At 36.9% G+C, this 18044-nt stretch overlaps 1 protein-coding gene and 1 long non-coding RNA gene across 6 annotated transcripts in view; one reads left to right on the forward strand and one right to left on the reverse strand.

Annotated features, from left to right (window-relative positions):
• Positions 1 to 2586: 2586 nt before the first annotated feature.
• LOC103786518 (uncharacterized) overlaps positions 2587 to 18044 on the forward strand; it is a 56330-nt gene continuing 40872 nt past the window's right edge. Inside the window, exons 1-4 of one of the 3 annotated variants that reach the window (XR_010109396.1) lie at positions 2592 to 2855; positions 4727 to 4858; positions 5966 to 6067; positions 7274 to 13620. This is a non-coding gene — a long non-coding RNA (uncharacterized LOC103786518). Of the gene's footprint in view, positions 2856 to 4723; positions 4859 to 5965; positions 6068 to 7273; positions 13621 to 18044 lie in introns of those variants that run through there. The other 2 variants (XR_004670189.3, XR_004670188.3) reach the window with 2 other exon arrangements.
• The window catches only part of FAP (fibroblast activation protein alpha), a 74655-nt gene continuing 70236 nt past the window's right edge, over positions 13626 to 18044 (reverse strand). For all 3 annotated transcript variants that reach the window (XM_024927941.4, XM_063595202.1, XM_063595203.1), the window contains 5 exons: positions 17805 to 17904; positions 16661 to 16725; positions 16087 to 16159; positions 15749 to 15822; positions 13626 to 14021 (listed from right to left, as the gene is read on the reverse strand). In XM_024927941.4, coding sequence (XP_024783709.1) covers positions 13920 to 14021; positions 15749 to 15822; positions 16087 to 16159; positions 16661 to 16725; positions 17805 to 17904 — 414 coding nt within the window. In that variant the 3' untranslated portion in view covers positions 13626 to 13919. The remainder of the gene's footprint in view (positions 14022 to 15748; positions 15823 to 16086; positions 16160 to 16660; positions 16726 to 17804; positions 17905 to 18044) is intronic.

The following is an 18044-nucleotide window of genomic DNA, read 5'->3' on the forward strand; positions in this document are numbered from 1 at the left end:
CAGGGGACTGTGTGGCATCATGGCTTTGCATTCGTTGATTTTATCTTTTGCAAGATCCCTGGTATAATGAGATGTTTAAAACTGTTCTAAGTTTCAGTTGTTATTTTTATTCCTAAAGGGAACAAGAAAGAGAAAGAAAACAAAATCATATTTGTACAAAAGAATCTTATCTCATAATTTACAAGCAGAATATATATTTATATGTATAAATACATATATATCATTGAATACATGTGTTATGCTACTATTTTTCGCATATTGTAGCTATAAAAAACAAACCATATGTCATTACATTTATCCAACCTCTTGCTCATCTGGAAAGACTTTTTTTCTTCAAGCTTCTAAGAGTCTTTAATGTGAACCAATTAAAACATTGCAATTTTTTAAAGTCTTCTGCAAAAGGAAGTAACTTCAGCCATTAGAAAATTTAAATTTTGGAGTCTATATACTAAGAAAATGCAGAGAATGCAAACCTGAGTTATAAATACTTTTTCTTGTTCATTATACCTTGTAGTAAGACTTGCCCCCTGCCTGAAACTTACTCAGTATTGCCAATTTGTATTTTATCAAATGTATTATCAAGATATGCCCAGTTTTCTGGGGAAATTGAAATGATATAACCATAGAGGGGAGGATAATTCATAAAGCCATCTAAGCTATTACCCTATTTTAAAGCAGAGATTTATTTAATGTATCACAATTCATTGTTTGGCTACTTTATTTTTCAAACCTGGAGAATAAATTTCTACATTTCCATTTTGCAATAAATGACCAAAATAATTTATTTCTGCAGTCAGAAACATTTCTATGGCCAGAAGTATTTCATATCTGCGTTCTAGTCCTGGCTCTTACTGAAAGGTAAATCATTTCTTTGTTGCCATGTTGTCAGAAGATGTAAAAACTGACTTTTCACTTCCATCTTAATAAAAATTCTTTTCTCCTCATAAAGCACAGTCGACTAACCATAAGTCCTCTCTAAGGCTGAAGAAAGATAGAGTCTCTCTTTTTTTGTTGTATGTCTAGTCCATGATTGCCAGCATTCTCCTCCATAAATACTTATCAACAAAACTCTAGAGGTAGAAGATCATGGCTTTTACACCTTTGTTTGCTTATTTATTTATTTATTTATTTATTTATTTATTTATTTATTTTTGAGACGGAGTCTTATTCTGTCGCCCAGGCTGGAGTGCAGTGGCGTGATCTCGGCTCACTGCAAGCTCCGCCTCCCGGGTTCGCGCCATTCTCCTGCCTCAGCATCCCGAGTAGCTGGGACTACAGGCACCAGCCACCAAGCCAGGCTAAATTTTTTGTATTTTTAGTAGAGGCGGGGTTTCATCGTGTTAGCAAGGATTGTCTCGATCTCCTGACCTCATGATCTGCCCTCCTCGGCTTCCCAGTTTGTTTGCATTCTTTCCCCACAAATAATGGGCAAAACTCATAGCGGAAAAAAAGGTGATGCAAATAATATCTTAAAAATGTATTTGATTTATTAAGCATCAATTTGCCTCTAATGTTTTTATGGACACTTGTTCTAATAAATGTATTGTTGAAGACAGTTGACATTGATGAAAAGAATCAAGTAAAAATTATAAATTCAGAGACACATTTGACCAAACACCTGGGGTAAAGTGTAATAGTCATTCCTTCCATTGGTTAGCACATAGCTTCAACTACTGATTAGTTCATTACTTTTTTGATTTCTCACCTGGAATTCATATACAGATTTAATTGTAGGCAACAGATTTAAAAATAATAATATGAGAGCCAGTATTTTTTACAATTCAGAAATGAGGATCAAGCCGCCTAAGAATAGAAGTAGCTACCATTTCCTGAATATGTACTAAAGGCAAAGCTGAGTATATTATTCTCTAATACTCAAAATACATAACGAGTTTAATATTTTTGCCTTCATTTTACAAATAACAAGACAGGGGCTTAGAACAGGCAACCAAGTTGCTTAAAGCCATATCTGAGTCCGAATACAGGACCCCACTACTTTGTAACCTTTCTAGAGTAAGGCTTTGCAAAGTAGTCCTGGGAGGACTTGCAAAATCTCCTCAAATCAGCTTTGACTGCTGTCTAAATCTATTCAGAACTTCCAGATAGCTAAGATAGCAAGACATCTAAATGCTAAACAGTTGATGATGGAAGTATTTTTGGGCTTAGTTTTTAAAAAATGTATGATTCAGTAGTTTTTAGTATGTTCAGAATGCTATGTCACCATTACCGTTATCTAATTTCAGAACTTTTTCATCACCCGTAATAGAAACCCCATACTCATCAGCAGTCACTCCCCCTTGCCCTCTTTCCGAGCTCTTGACTACTGATCTACTTTCTCTGTATACACATTTGCCTGTTCTGTGTATTTTATATAAATGGAATCACTCAACATATAATTTTTTTTGTCTAATGTCTTTTATTTAGCACAATCTTCTCAAGGTTCATCCACGTTGTAGAAGGAATCAGTACTTCATTCTTTTTATGGTTGAAATGATTCCATTGTATGCTATTTACCACATCTAGTTTACCCATCTATCAGTAATGGACATCTGGGTGGTTTCCACTTTGGGGCTATTATGAATAATGCTGCTGGGAACATTCATGCACAAATTTTTGTCTGGACTATGTTTTTAATTCTCTTGGGTAAATACCTAGGAGTAGAATCGCTGGCTTATATGCTAACTCTGTGTTTAACTTTTTGAGGAACTGCCAACTGCTTTCCAAAGCGACAGTGGAGATTCTGTTTTTTAAGAATCAGATCCACGAATTTTGGATATGTCACACGATTGACTTTTTCGTCCTTTTCAACAGCTACAGATTTCAATGAGGACAATAAAGGAGCATAAGATCGAGAGGTCAGTGGTGGGGCAGGTCTTGGCAAGGAGGAGAGACTATGCTTTTTGTTTCCTCTAGACTGAATTGGAGCGTCAATGAGGAGGCAAGATGAGGCTGGATGTTGGAAAAAGTCTCCTTGGAAGAGCTGCTCTGCTGAGTGCAGTTAAGCAGAAAACTGAAAGACGAAAATGTAGGGGTCAGAAAAGGGATTTTCTTATATGACAGGTTTAAGTGTTTTGAGTGCTCATGGGGTGTAAGATGTAGATCTGGAATAAGTGGCGGGGGTGGGGTAAATCCTATGGTTTCCTCTGTGCTTTGTACAGAGACATAGTGGTGTGAGTGGCAACTGGGTAAAATAAGTGTAACTTCAATTTTAATTTTTTTCTTTCATTGAGAATAAAAATATTCCTCTTATTGGCAACAACAATGGATCAAAATAGATTTTTCTAAAGCACCTAAGAGCCTAATATCCTGGACTAGTCTAGTCTCTTATATCAGATATATCAGTAGGAATATCATATTATTCCTACGATTTAGGAATAATGCAATAATTATTATGGATTACTTATTCTGAAAATTATTACCAATAAAATTTTTAAAAGCAGTTTTTAAAAAATTATTGAGGTGACATTTACATAATAAAATAAATCCTTTTAAAGTGAACAATTAAGTGACATTTAGTACATTTATGTGTGCAACCACCACCTCTATTAGGTACCAAAGCAATTCTATAATTTCAAAATAAAAACCCATATTCAATAAGAAGTTTCTCCTCACATCTCTCTCCCCACATCCAGTGGCAACCACTACTTTGAACTCTGTCTCTATGGATTTACGTGTTCTGAACATGTCACATAAATTGAATCATACGATAGCTTTTTGGGTCAATGCATTAGAGATTCATCCATGTGGTAGTACATGTCAGTACGTCATTACTTTCATGGTGCAATAATATTCTGCTGTATGTATATACTACAATTTGTTCATCCATTCACCCATTGACGGACATTTGGGCTATTTCCGCTCTTTGACTATGGTGAATAATACTGCTGTGAACATGTTTGTACATGCATTTGTTTGAGTACCTCTTTTCAATTCTTTTAAGTATATATATATATATATATATATGTAGGAGTGGAACTGCTGAGTTATATGGTAATTCTATGTTTAACTTTTTAAGGAGCTGCTAAAGTGTTTCCCACAGTGGCTGAAGCATTTTACATTCCCACCTGCGATGCACAAGAGTTCCAGTTTCTCCACATTCTTGCCAATATTTATTTTTTGTTTTTTTCTGGAATTGTTATAGCCATTTTTGTTGGCATAAAGTTATACCTCACTGTGGTTTTGATTGGTATTATCCTCATGACCAAGGATGCTGAGCATCTTTTCATGTGCTTGTTGGACATTTGTATGTTTTCTTTGGAGAGATGTCTCTTCAAATCCTTTGCCCATTTTGAAATTGTGCTGTCTGTTTTCTTATTGTTGAATTGTATGTGTTTTTAATATATTCTGGAAACTGAACCCTACAAATAAGTTTATATTTGTATATATGTAAATATGTATGTATATATAGCTATGAGACATATATACAAATATGTATATAATGTATATGAAGTTCTTTATCAAAAAAGAATAAAATTTTAATGATAAAATTATTCATTTTAATAAATTATAAATTTTAATAATTACACTCATAGTTTCCATGACTTTACTTACTTTCTGGAAAATATGACACAAAGATGATTTGAATATTGAGTTGCTATTTATAAAGTTTATTATAAAATTTTAATACTTTGATAGTGATAGATTCCTAATTTTTTTTAAGAGAAAAACACATGCAGAAGGCTCTAAGTGTACATCAAGAAACTGATAGTAGGATTTCCTCTAGCAGGTTTCACTGAGCACGGCTTTTTCATCAAAGAAGATTATGTCAACAATATTTTATGACTCCTGATACTGTAACTTGAAAAAGTAAATAGTGAAAGTACTCCGGATATGTTGGAAGTGCTTTTGCAACCTGGAGGTACGTGTGTGACTCTCTGAAACCGTAAATTGATAGCAAGTAACTAAAAATGGTGGGGGGGAGACATAAAAGGCTTTGTTTTTGTTTTTGTTTTTATTTTTGTTTTTGTTTTTTGAGACAGAGTCTCGCTCTGTGGCCCAGGCTGGAGTGCAATGGCGTGATCTCAGCTTACTACAACCTCCACCTCCCGGGTTCAAGTGATTCTCCTGCCTCAGTCTCCCAAGTAGCTGGGATTACAGGCATGTGCCACCATGCCCGGCTAGTTTTTGTTGTTTTTTTTTTTTTAGTAGAGATGGGGTTTCACCATGTTGGCCAGGCTGGTCTTGAACTCCTGATCTCAAGTGATCCACCTGCCTTGGCCTCCCAAAGTGCTGGGATTACAGGCATGAGCCACTGTGCCTGGCCATAAAAGACATTTTACCGGTAATCTTCTAAATTGTACTTTTTTGTTCTTCTAAAGACTTAATCTAGAGGAATAAAGCCTCAGGTTTACACACTCGTTGTTCCTTATTTCTGGAGCCTCTGCTTTGGCAGCCTGGGTGCAGCTGGCATGACACACTCGATGCCAATTTGGGGACCATCCCTATGTGATATCTTGCAAGTGTCCCCCACCACCCTGCCCCATCTGTAGTTCCATGGTCATGGTGTGGAAGCTGGCAGGAGAGCAAGTGTGGGAAGACACAGTGCAGGGGTGACACTGGTGAGAAGACATCAAAAAGCAGCAGCAACAAGTGGAGGAGAGGCCATGGGAAGACTGGAAAGCCAAGGCCATTTAGAGTTCAGTCATGAACTGGATTTCCATATTGATTGGCTTGTCTGGACATGCACACAATTTTGCTGGGGCCAGAAACAAGATGTAGACCCTGTAGAAGTTATTAAGTTACAGAGGGAGGCACAAAACTTCAGCTTCAAAAGCAACCTTCAAATGTTTGTTTAGCAGTCACTTAATGGGGACTTCATTATGTGTACTTAAATTCTAATAATGGCTTATAAGGGCCTGCTATTAGGGTTGTGTTTACTTATACTCCATTGTATATTCATTATTTGATTAATGACATTAATAGGTAACAAACCTATCTGAAAAGGCATTCCACATATTTCTTCTAGAATACCTGAGAAGAGACACTGCCACTGTGGTACAGAAACAGTATGCCAATTCAGTTGGCATACAGGGAGAAATTGAATTGACCTGGATATATGGAATCTTGGGTGAGTACTGTAACTTAAACCTCATTTTCCTAGTCAGAAATACATATATTTTAATTTCTAATTTATAGAGTTTCAAAAATTAAATGGAAGAATACGTACGGAGCACCTGGTATACAATTCACATCCAAAAGAAAGCAATCAAATTATTCCTTAAAATAGAAATTGATACCCACAGCCCAAATCTGGCATCCAGATGAGTTTCCTTTACTCACAAATTAGTGGTCAAGGGTTCAAAATTGAGAGGGAATTTCCATTTAAAAATCCAGTTTTCCGGTTTCTCTTGACAAAAATCACAATGTCTGGCAACAACATATTTCCAGTGGCAGCAGTTTGAGCCAGTAGTTGTTATCCCTTTAGTGCAGTCACCAGCTCATTAGAGTCCCAGCCTTATTTTACCAGGAATCTCCTTGACCTGTTTCTTGGTTTGCTTCATTCGTTCTGATCACCTGCCTGGACTCAGTGGTTCTTGAGATTGGGAACTCTACTCTAAGACTCCTGTTACATTTATCCAATACAAGATCTTCAGCTATCAATTTAACTCATATAAAATACATTTTATGAAATAAGATGTTGGATGGTGATGGTGATGGCAATCCCTTTGAAAATGTTATTTCCGGGCATGGTGACTCACTCCTGTAATCCCAGCACTTTGGAGGCCGAGGCAGGTGGATCACTTGAGGTCAAGATTTGAGACCAGCCTGGCCAACATGGTGAAACCCTGTCTCTACTAAAAATACAAAAATTAGCTGGGCGTGGTGGTGGGCACCTGTAATCCCAGCTACTCGGGAGGCTGAGGCAGGAGAATCGATTGAACCTGGGAGGCGGAGGTTGCAGTGAGCCGAGATCATGCCATTGCACTCCAGCCTGGGTGATGACAGCAAAACTCTGTCTCAATAAAATAAAATAAAATAAAATAAAATAAACTTTTATCATATGACCATCAAACAAGGTGCCATGATGGGTCCCTGCCCTCACTTTTACTGCCTAAATAGTTAGAGACAACATTTCAACCTTAGTGTTTCTAAGGGATCTATGGTTGCCATCCAACCAAATATTTCCCACACCAACCCCATAAATCTGGCCTCAAAAGAGATCCATGAGACCGCCATATTGAGAGAAACCACTGTAATCCCAGCAGATGTTGAGATCCAGGGGAGAAAATAGTATATGAAAACACAGGATTGACTCCTATTATTTAACCTACAGGCCTCCAATTGTGGAAGATGATTTAAGGATCAGGAATTGCTTTGCACTATGCCCTAATGGGACACAGAAGAATTCTTAGGGCTTGCAAAATGTGATTTGAAAGCCATGGATCTAGCCCAGTACCTGTGGCATGCAGGGAGTAATTGAATCTCAGGAAGAGAAGGTGCTTGCCCGAATTACAAGAATTAGAACTCAGTTCTCTTGAATCTGTTTGGCAACTTTGCAGGTGCACAGGACTACATTCAGTTGCATCAATGGGATACTAGGAAGTTCAGTTCACCCATGTTGAATGATCAACTAAAAAATATGATCTAAAATGCACAGCCTTTACAAGAGATATTTCACTGATTTATTTTTCATGAGTCCAAGTTTACAATACAATCTGAATTTAAAAGAACCAACCAAACCAACCAACCAAACTTTCAGGGTTTGAACATATAATCTGATCAGGAGACAGAAACAGAATAAGCATGGGTATCCTTGTTTTATAATGTAAAAGAAACCACTAGTACTTGAAACATACTTATTAAGCAAAATGTATTTTTAAAAACTAGTGTTGTTTTTAAAATAAAAGCTGCTAGAGTAATCAATCACATTCCAGATATTTATTTGTCATTTTCCAGCCTGAACATTTGTGCCAAACTTCCTCAGCCTGCAGTGTCCCGGTGGTGATTCATCTAGAGGCAGCAAGTATCTAAGTTAGGACAGTGAAGTAGGCTGTGTTTCCATTTCCTAATCCAAATTATTTTTGTTTCAAAGACAAACTTCTTTTAGATCTCTGGCTAAAATTCATGTCCTCCCTAACCTTATTCTCCTGACCGGGACACCTGCTGCTCAGGGATTTTTCTTTCTCTTTGCTTTGAGGAGGACAACAGCAAGTTCCTATTATATACTAAGTTTCAGAAAGGGCATGATCTGTACCCACTGCCAGATTACACATCAGGATTCCAGTTTCATGGGCACTCTCATCCACAGAATGTGAGGATACATTCAGCAAATATTGACTGAGGTCCTCCTACGTTATTCTAGGTACTGTCTAGATCCTGGAGTCAGAGAGGTGAAAAAAAGTAGACAAGCTCTCTGCTCAGAGGGAGCTTGTACTTGAATGGGAGAAATAGGGAACAACCAACACAAACGTAATTCAAAGAATTTCTGATGCTTCTAAGTGCTATCAAGGAAACAAGATTAAATAATGTGGTTGGAAGTCTCTGGCTGTGGCAGAAGCAATGTGAAATCCAATGATCAGGGAAATTCCCTCTGAGGCAATGACACCTGAGCTGAAACCAAATGAGGAGACAGCCAAGTGAAAAGCTGAGAAAAGATGTTCCAGACCCTGGCACAGAAATAAGTTTGGCCTACACAAAATCCACAGATGAGACCAGGGCGGCTGTAATTTGATAGGTGATGAGAGAGCGGTGGAGACAGGGCCACAGAGGACGGCCACTGTGGTGCTTTGCAGGCTTCACAGGAAGGTGGGTAAATTTACTGCCCATGTCCTTCAACTACACATTGCCCTGGCAGTTTGTCTTTCTCAAAGGTGTTTCAATCACTGCTATTAAATATTAGACTCCTTAGACAGGTGTTGAGTGAGACACAAGGATGAACAACTCATTTAAGATAAGTACCAAGGAAGATGAACTTCCTTGGATATGCACGACTTCAATATTGGTTATTCCTAAAAGGCCACCTTGTTTTAGAAATAAAGACTTATGTATAAATGATCGAGGACACTTATACTACATTCCATGGTATGGGAAAGAAACTATTGGCTTCTGACTGAGGCTATTAATTTCTTGAGAATTAGTTTATTGAAAATAACCATTAAAAAGTAGTTCATTTTATGCATCTAACAAACAGCTACAAAAGACTGTGTCAGACACTGCTCTACAAGTGATAACTACTTTAAAACAACAATCAGTTCCATGGGGTAAGAATTGTTATTATCTCAATTTCACATATAAGGAAACTGAAACAGAGATAACTTATGAAAATTTATCAAAGTTGCATAGCTTATATATTACTGAACTGGGATTCAAACCAGATAGTTTCACTTTAACCTCCATTCCTTTACCCACTACAGTGCTGCCCCTAAAATGAGCTGTAGCGAACATGTTCTGTTTACAAGATTGACAAGTGATCTATGTTGTATTTCATTTGAAAGAAAGAAATTTATAACATTGCAAAGTATTGCTTTAATCTTCTGAAGGAAATTAGAGAGCAGCATTGTTTCCTGTGTATGTACAAAGCATTTTATACATTAGAGCATCTTCACTTTTTAATGATCATTTCTCAAATTTGGAAATTTAGTGTAGTACCAGTGGCGTATAAGGAAATTTTATCACATATCTAAAATGTTCTGTTGTTTTCATAGATATCTAAAAGGATGATTCAATAACAAGCCTAATTTTGCGAATGGGTAGTAGTTTTTTTAACATACAAGTCGCTTCTTAATATTCTACTGTTTCATTACGACACTTATTTCAAAAATTCACCTTCTGTAGCAGTGACAAAAGTTCCTGACCCTAAAAATGAGTGACTAACAAAGATGTTCCTATCTTTGCTTGTCAACAAATGGTAAATATGAAAGAGGGAAGATGAGTTGTCAAGCCATTGTGGCATGACCTTACCTTGATTGTACCTCTCTCTTGTTCACACAATACTGATTCTCTATAACCACAGAGCAAAAGATGGAATGCTATACCAACGAGTATCTGTTAAAATATATATGTCAATACAATGTTTTAAGTAAGTAAAAATGGAGTATTAATTAGAAACCAATGGAATAAAATCAGACTGTTCTAGCTTGCCAAAGATGTTACCTGTGTGTCAAAAGAAGTGTTTATGACCAGCATGTTGGTATTGCATGCCAGTAATCTGAGCAGGTGGTCATTAGAGGCTTATGCTAGAAGCCAGATCGTTTTCCCCATGAATAGCTTGGTAAGGTCTAAGCACTTATTTCTTCCTGAATTAAAAATTATTCCACTTCGAATTGCCAAAGTACCTGTCCATAATGCCAACGAAGTGTTTTAGCAGTTCCCCTTCACAGACTGAGAATGATTTACTGTGTTCAGAATTTTTCAGTCTGTCTTATTGGATAAACTCAAAATATCTGCTTTATTAGATAAATTCAAAATCTCTGTTAGGTGCCTCCTTTCTTCTTTACAAACAGCATAATTGAAAGCATTGTTTTGGTAGAATCTTCTCAGAAGACCACATTATCACCATTTAAATTAGCCCCAATTCATTTTACATTTGCTTATTTTACTGTTAACTTTCCCAGAACTATTTTTTTTTTTTTTACAATTAGAACATCTGAATTTTAATTACATTACCATCAAGAAGCTCATTAAAGTCACTTAATTGGCAACATTTCCAAAAAAACCTTAGCTGGGTTTAATATATTTTAAAGAGTTACTGTCAAAGTATAATTTCACCATTACAAACAGCTTGGCAACAACATTTGCATAAAGATCTGTCAGTTTCTGAAAAATGCTCAAATGTTGGGAAAATCAGATTCGTTAAGTCGCCTTTACTGATACAGTCTAGAAATGGAGAAATTGTCATATATATTCATCTTTGTAACCCCTCCAGTACCCAGAATACTACTGTGCACAGCATAGGTATTCAATAAATGTTTTCTTAAGGAAATAAATAATGCATTTTATAAATAAGGGTAGGTTTTAAAAAAAATTTTTAAACTCCAGTAAAAGTTCTCTCATTTGTGTTAAATTTAACCAAATACTCATTTGCTTGCTGCTTTTTTTCTTATTTACTCTAAGAAATATTTGATGGTCATCTAGAATTTTGAAACCTTTAAAAATAGCTCTCAGGCCAGCCGTGTGGGACTAAAATTTGAAATAATGTTTAGAAATTAATTGTTTTATGGCTTCCCTCTTACACTAGACTTTTTTTGAGGGGAGGTCTTACCTACAGTACCTAAAATAGTGGCTTGCAATTGCGGTCACTGAATGAGTGAATGAATGAATGAAAATCTTGTTTGTCATGTGTGAAGGATAATTATACTTTGCAGCTTTAATGAGGCTATTGGGATACCCCCTTTTCCATGTCTCATATCCAAGAATAAAATGTGGTAAATGATAATTATTATTATACTCCAGCTTCCTAAAGATAGAAAAGGCAAGATATTTTTAAATCTTTCTTTTAGCTTGGCATTTTCTACTTAAAATCTCTCCCTTTTGTACTTCATGTACCTTTTATCTTTCTAGACAAAATAAGAATCTAATAAAGCTTTATGAAAGGTGAACACTTAAAAAACTGCCACGCAAGTTGCTGCCTTGCTCTTACTACATCCTCAAAGTCTCGCACAGTGTTTGATATACAATCAGACTCAGTAAATGTTTGTTGAATGAATGAATGAATAAATAACTGAAAACATATTTACAGTTTTGAGGAAGACCTGGGAAATTCTACCTGAGGGGGTCAGGAAAGGCTTCATCAACAGTAATGTAGAAAACCTGAATCTTCCATGAACACAAAGGTATTCATTAATTCAACAATTGGTGAGTTTCTGTGATATGCCACATTCCAAGACAAGGGTGGTGAAGATTTCTCTAGGGTAGCATTAGGAAGATTTTCTCTAAGGTAGCACTAGTGTGTTCAGCAGCACTTTCTGTGATGATGAAAATGTTCTACATCGACATTGTCCAATATGGTGCTGACTAACCATGTGGCTACTGAGCAGAGAAATGTGGCAAGTAGGACTGAAGAGCTGAATTGTAATTTTATCTAATTTTAATCTAAGGGTCTATAGAAGCTGGTGTCAGGAAAAGGGTTTGGAAAATATGCATGGGGACGGATCGTCAAGGGCTCTCTCTGTCATGCTGATTTTGAATATTATTTTTTAGGCAACGGAGAATCATCGAAGGGTTCTAAGTGGGAAAATGACACTATTAGTTCTGTCTCAGCAGTTCCCTCTGTGGCAGTGGGAGCAAAGGCCTGAGGCTGGAGACAACTTACTGCAGATCAATATTAGAATCCAGTTTTGCAAATGTCACAAAGGCAGAAAATAAGTTGGAGAAATAAGATTTTTGTTCTTTCTATTTGTAATGACCCTGTGGTATCCCTAGATAGAGTATTAGAAAATGACTTGTTATTTTTCTCTCCCTAGATGGAGAGAGTGAATGATGAGAAAACTATGAGAAAATCTCTTGGGCTTGCTTCAGAGGCTGCTGTGTGCAGAACAGAGAGAGAAGGTGGTAGCTTACTCTGGTCCTCAGGGCAACAGCCATTGCATGGAGGAAGAAAAGAGGGGCTGTGGCCAGTCCTGAATCTGGGAAGGTGTTGTCCAGAATTCCTGACCACCACAGAACATCCCTTCCTGATGTGTGAGGTGGAGCTATGTGGCCTGAGTTAGGGGCAATGTTTTCAGAAAGCTGAAGTGGAAACAATGCTGGATTGGAAAAAGTCAGAAAACTCTAGAGAAGACTGCATTTGTGCTCTTTGTGGTCTTCCTGCTGTAATGTTCCAGGCCAGGATTGGTTCTTCTGGGTATAAGGCATGAGGGGATTCAACCTGCAACTGGAAAGAAGGTATCAAGCTAGGGATGGGGAGAAATTACCCAGGGCAATCCAGTGCTGGGGATTACACAATGAAAAGTCCCTTAGACAGCAGTGTGGTGGATACTTCCAACATTCATTCAGTAAATATCTTCTGGTGACCTGGTATGGATCTTTTAATTCTGAGGCAATCACAGAGATGGCAGGTCACCAGTAGTTTCTAACTGAAGGTGGTAGTAACTGGCAATGCATTGCTTTAGGACTGTAGGCATTACAGCTATTTTTTTCAATATGAACTTTATAATGTAGAACTAAGACCCCAGAAAAACCTCATAGATATAAAATTTTCCTCTCTAGCTATTGATGTCATTTTATTTACTTATTTATTTTTGTTTGGTTTGATTTGGTTATGGGTTAGCAATCTGAAAGCAGTTACCATTACTAATTCTAAAAATGGATTCAAAATAGGAACACTTCCAAATTAGAAGCATTTTTTTAAAAGGAGTCTGAATTCAAAAGTCTGACTTTATCTTTATCAAATGCTTTTGGCAATGTTGAAGAAATCTTCTGGGAGAAATGTAATAAACATTTCTTGGAGGGACAGCATAGAGTGCAAACATCTCAAACGTGATTCACTTGCATTTTCTGAACAATGCTTTTGCCTACTCTGAGCTGTTGGTTCCAGTATTTGGAGTTCTCATGACAGAAATCCAAAACCACTTCTAGATTCTTCTCCTCCATGAGCACCCTAATGTTATTCATGCACTTGCTTTGCACAAACACCTCTTTCTGTGATAAAACCTGGAACCTGAAATCAATGAATACAGACAACACAATAGCACTTGAACTTCTGACTTTATTATTTTTCTTCAAATGAACAGGTGATAAAACACTGTGTCCAAAGCAAAATGCATGACTCCCTTTTCTCTTCTTTCACAGAGTACCAGAAAATGTAAACAATATTTAGCTTGAACTTCTGAGTCCTCGTCTTTTTTTTTAACAGCCTTTAGAACAACATTAATTTGTTTGTTTATACTAGCATTTTACAACATAAAAAATAAAACAAGCAAACTGTCTGAGGGGTTTATATAGTTTTCAGATTCTGATACAGGCTTGCATCTGCATCGTTTTTAGTCTGACAAAGAGAAACACTGCTTTAGGAAGTGGGTCATGTGGGTGTATAAGTGGTTCGTGGACAGGCCGGATAAGCCGTGGTTCTGGTCAGAGTACCACTGAAACACAAAGAAAGAAGCTTGTTTTATTCCTGCAGTCATCAAATGCATTTAGCTTGGACTTTTTTGTGCTCTCAGGACCTGATAATCTTTCTATTATGGGGAAACTGTACCTAAGAACACTCAAATAAGTAAAATAGCTTACATGTAAATATTTACAGCAGGAAGAGCTTTCGTTAACCTCCACTACTGTTTCACATGCTTTAAACATATTTTAGATCTCAGTGGCTGAGATCTCGCATCATCCAGCATCCTGGAAGATCAGGATCAGGAATCAGAGTTGCCAGAAGTGATGCACTGGGTCTGTTAATTTTGCTTCTTTGGAGTCTGGTTTCTTCATTTGAAAAACAAAGGGGTTGGAGTTGATTTTCCCTAAGATTCCTTGTAGCTCAAAAATTCCATGAGGCTTTCAGCCTGTGAATCTAATTCCTCTCTGTTGCAGAAAATCCACAATATAATGTATTCATATATAGCCATAAATACCCTTTATAGGAGTTAAAAATAGCATCTTTAAAAAGTGAAAGATAGTATTTTAACTTTAAACTTCACTCTTGGAGAGATGCCACTAAGATTATTGCTTTCACTGAATAAAGGTAGCAGTGGTCACGATGTAATAATATATTTACTAAGTTGAATTTACTTTGGGGATCACAATAAAAAAGGTCAGAAAAAGCTCACCTCCCTCTTTGTATATTTTTTAAAATTTGATATATAATAGTTGTGTATCTTTTGGGGGTACAGTGATATTTTGATAGCTGAATACAATGTGTAATGATCAAATCAAGATAACTGAAATACCCATCACCTCAAACAAATTTCCTTTTATGTTGGGAAAATTATAATTCTTCTCTTCCAGCTATTTTGAATTATACAATCAATTATCATTGACCATAATTTCCCTACTGTACTTTCAAATACTAGAACTTATTTTTTTCTGTCTTTTGTACCCCTTAACCAACTTCTTCTTATACCCCCTCCCCCATTTCTTTCCCAGTCAGTACATTTTTTAAAAACAAATGTTGAAAAGATGGGGGTCTCCTTTTCGGGGTTCTTGTTCAACTTAAGCAATTGAGGGAGCATTTGTGAGAGGAAAAGGTAGCTACCAAGAATGCCGCCCCGCCCCCAACTTTGGCTTTCACTTTCTTTTCTTTTCTGGTTCCATTTCTCATTCCTCAAGCAACCTGGATTTTACATTTAGCTAATTCATTCATTCACTCAGTAAGAAGCTGAGCATCTGTGATAAGCCAGGTGTATGCCAGGGGATGAGAATACATAGGTGAAAAGTTCTCTAACCCCAAATGGAGCCATATGATTTCAGGGAGCCTTGGAGGTTTGTGATGACATTCTGCAACTGCTTCTTACTGAACAAACAGAATCTTCTAGCTGTTTAAGGATGCTCAGGTTTTGCAGGGACTCTAAGCATATAATTGCACTTATTCACATAGGATTTCAGAACAACTGGATGTTTGAACTAGAAGATCATTTAATCTTGTGAACTCCTTTATTTTACATGACTCAACTGGGAACACGAGAGGTGATCTGGTTTGCCTCGGGTCCTTCAGTAGTTAAAGAAAGATCCAAGATTCATTTGCTAATGTTCTGCCTACTCTATCCTGCAGCCTCTTTGTCAGATTTTACTTTAAAAGTTAAAAAAAATAAAAATATGAACCCCTCCTTTTAGCTTGAGGGTCTAAGGCCATGAACATGAGTAAAACAAAATTATGTACCATTGCCTGGAAATCCACTTGTGCATTAACCAGAGCTTTAGCAATCTGTGCTGAGTTTTGAAAGTGCACATTATCTGCAACAAAGAGAGAGAGAGTTAAAGTGCTGCTAAATACCAGAAAGCATAGAGTGACAATGTACTGCCTGGAAATGAACACCAACAATTATCTAGTCATGCATTTGACATTGTCAGCAGTGAGTAATCACACTCAGATATGGAAATGTCCCTGACTCTTAGGTACTGACCCTGAGCATAGGCATAGGAGGATGCTTAATGTTTCTTAAACAAAGTGATGCTGGCTCAGTATTTTTATGTGTAAGAGTCTTGCTTAAACCTCACCATCTGCTGTTCCGTGGATGAGAAGATAGTCTACATTTCTGAAATATTCTGCTCTTGCCATCACAGTTGAATTCTGGAAAAGAGAAAAAAATTAACATTTTAGTTGCTGCAAGTTCTAATAGAAAACTAGCTAAATCATTGTGCAATGGACTTAGCACCAATACTGAAATTATGTATTGCTTTGCTTGATAAATATTTAAGAGTCAGAGCAACACATTTTCATCATCATTTGCATTACTTCCATCTGATTCTTAGTTTGAAAAACTGAAAGTTTATGTGTCATATGTTACATATGAGTGAGACCTTAGGCATAAATGATGCCCGCTCAAGCTGTGTAGGGGTTGGGGGTGGGGAGGAAGATTGGGAAAAGAGAGGTTAGGGAAGGGAGGATGGGAAAAGAAAGAACAGAATCCAAAAGGAGTAAAACCCTTTCTAGTGATGTGTTTTGCAATTAACAAAAGATGATATTTGCTTGGGGGCCCAGAATTAAAACTGTAAATTCTGAACTACTGCTTTTAAGTTATTTAGCATATTAGAAATTAACTATTAACCTAAATAAAATGGAAACACTTACTTTATAGTGCTCAAGATTATCATCCTTTGTTGGGAGACCCATGAATCTCTCTGTGTAGACAGACGCTATAAAATATATGAGAATATGCATTGTTTGCATGTGATGAATGTCATTTCATTAACCAACAAGACCTTCTAGTTTAATAACTGTTTCTCAATTTTCCCATCTTGAGCTCTTGAGGTAAATTCTTGCTTTACTTTGCTACAATGGTTGGCCTCAAAGATTATGTGTCATCTCTGCAATTAGCCTCAATAGAGCTAGAGAAGTATGAAGGAAGAGATTATGGAAACAGGAGCATCTAAACATTTTCTTTCTATGACTATTCTTAATATTTTTCACTTCTACCCTCCTAGGGAAGAATGTTGAAGTAGGAATGACCTGTAGAATGGTCTCAATATATTTTAAAGAAAGTCACAAATCCAGCCATCTTTAGGACTTTTACTGGTGTCTTATTTCATCTGGGATGAAAATATGTCCCTCAAATCTATTCCCCCTACACACGTACATAGATGCACACACTTTTTTTCTTAATCAAGATCCCCTACAAGTCACAATTGTTTTATTTCTGCCCCAATATAGAGGAGAGAATCTGATGAAGCTAATTTTTGTAAAATTATTAGAGTTATTTTGTATAATTATTAGAGTTCCTTCCAAATAATCATCCTGCATTGATGTAATGATAAAAATAGGCACAAACAGGAGTATTTCTCCAACAAAGTTTTTGTTTCTTTGATTTCTGGAGCAATGGAACTGGCAATTGCTAACTGTGGCGTGGAGGTGAACTGCTTGGCCTCTGGCCTGACCGTGCAGAAGATGTGCTTAAAAGCCAATTATGCTGTAGCTGTGTGCCTGCAAAAACAGAGTTAGCTCTGATTTTAAAGATTTGGTTCGGCAGGGGCTCAAGGTTTCTGGGAGAAAATAAGATATAGTGGATTATGGATGAGCCTTTCCTCACTCTTGAGATTTCATTGATTGTTACAACATGTTTATAATAAATGATATAAACAACTTTGTTTATAAATTATATTTTCCCCAGTGATGCTGGGGTGAATTTTACTGCATAATCCATTTTTCTAGCAACATCAGATATAGAGTAATTACGTGTTAAATGCTTTCACAGTGACATTAATGAATGTTTCCATACCGTAATATTCCCAGCTGGAGACTGGAGCCACTGCTATCCCACATTTGAAAAGACCAGTTCCAGATGCAAGGGCCAGTGATGAAACGTATCCTCCATAGGACTGTAGAGACATTGTTATGAGTCAGACTCAGATTTACTTTCATAAGCTTTCCTCCATATGTTTATAGCAACTCTACTCACAATCCGGACTGAAGGGAGCTGGAGAATATGACTAAGGGTGGATTACATGTCTATCTTGCA

The sequence above is a fragment of the Pan paniscus genome, chromosome 13, assembly GCF_029289425.2.
Source record: "Pan paniscus chromosome 13, NHGRI_mPanPan1-v2.0_pri, whole genome shotgun sequence".
Classification (NCBI taxonomy): domain Eukaryota; kingdom Metazoa; phylum Chordata; class Mammalia; order Primates; family Hominidae; genus Pan; species Pan paniscus.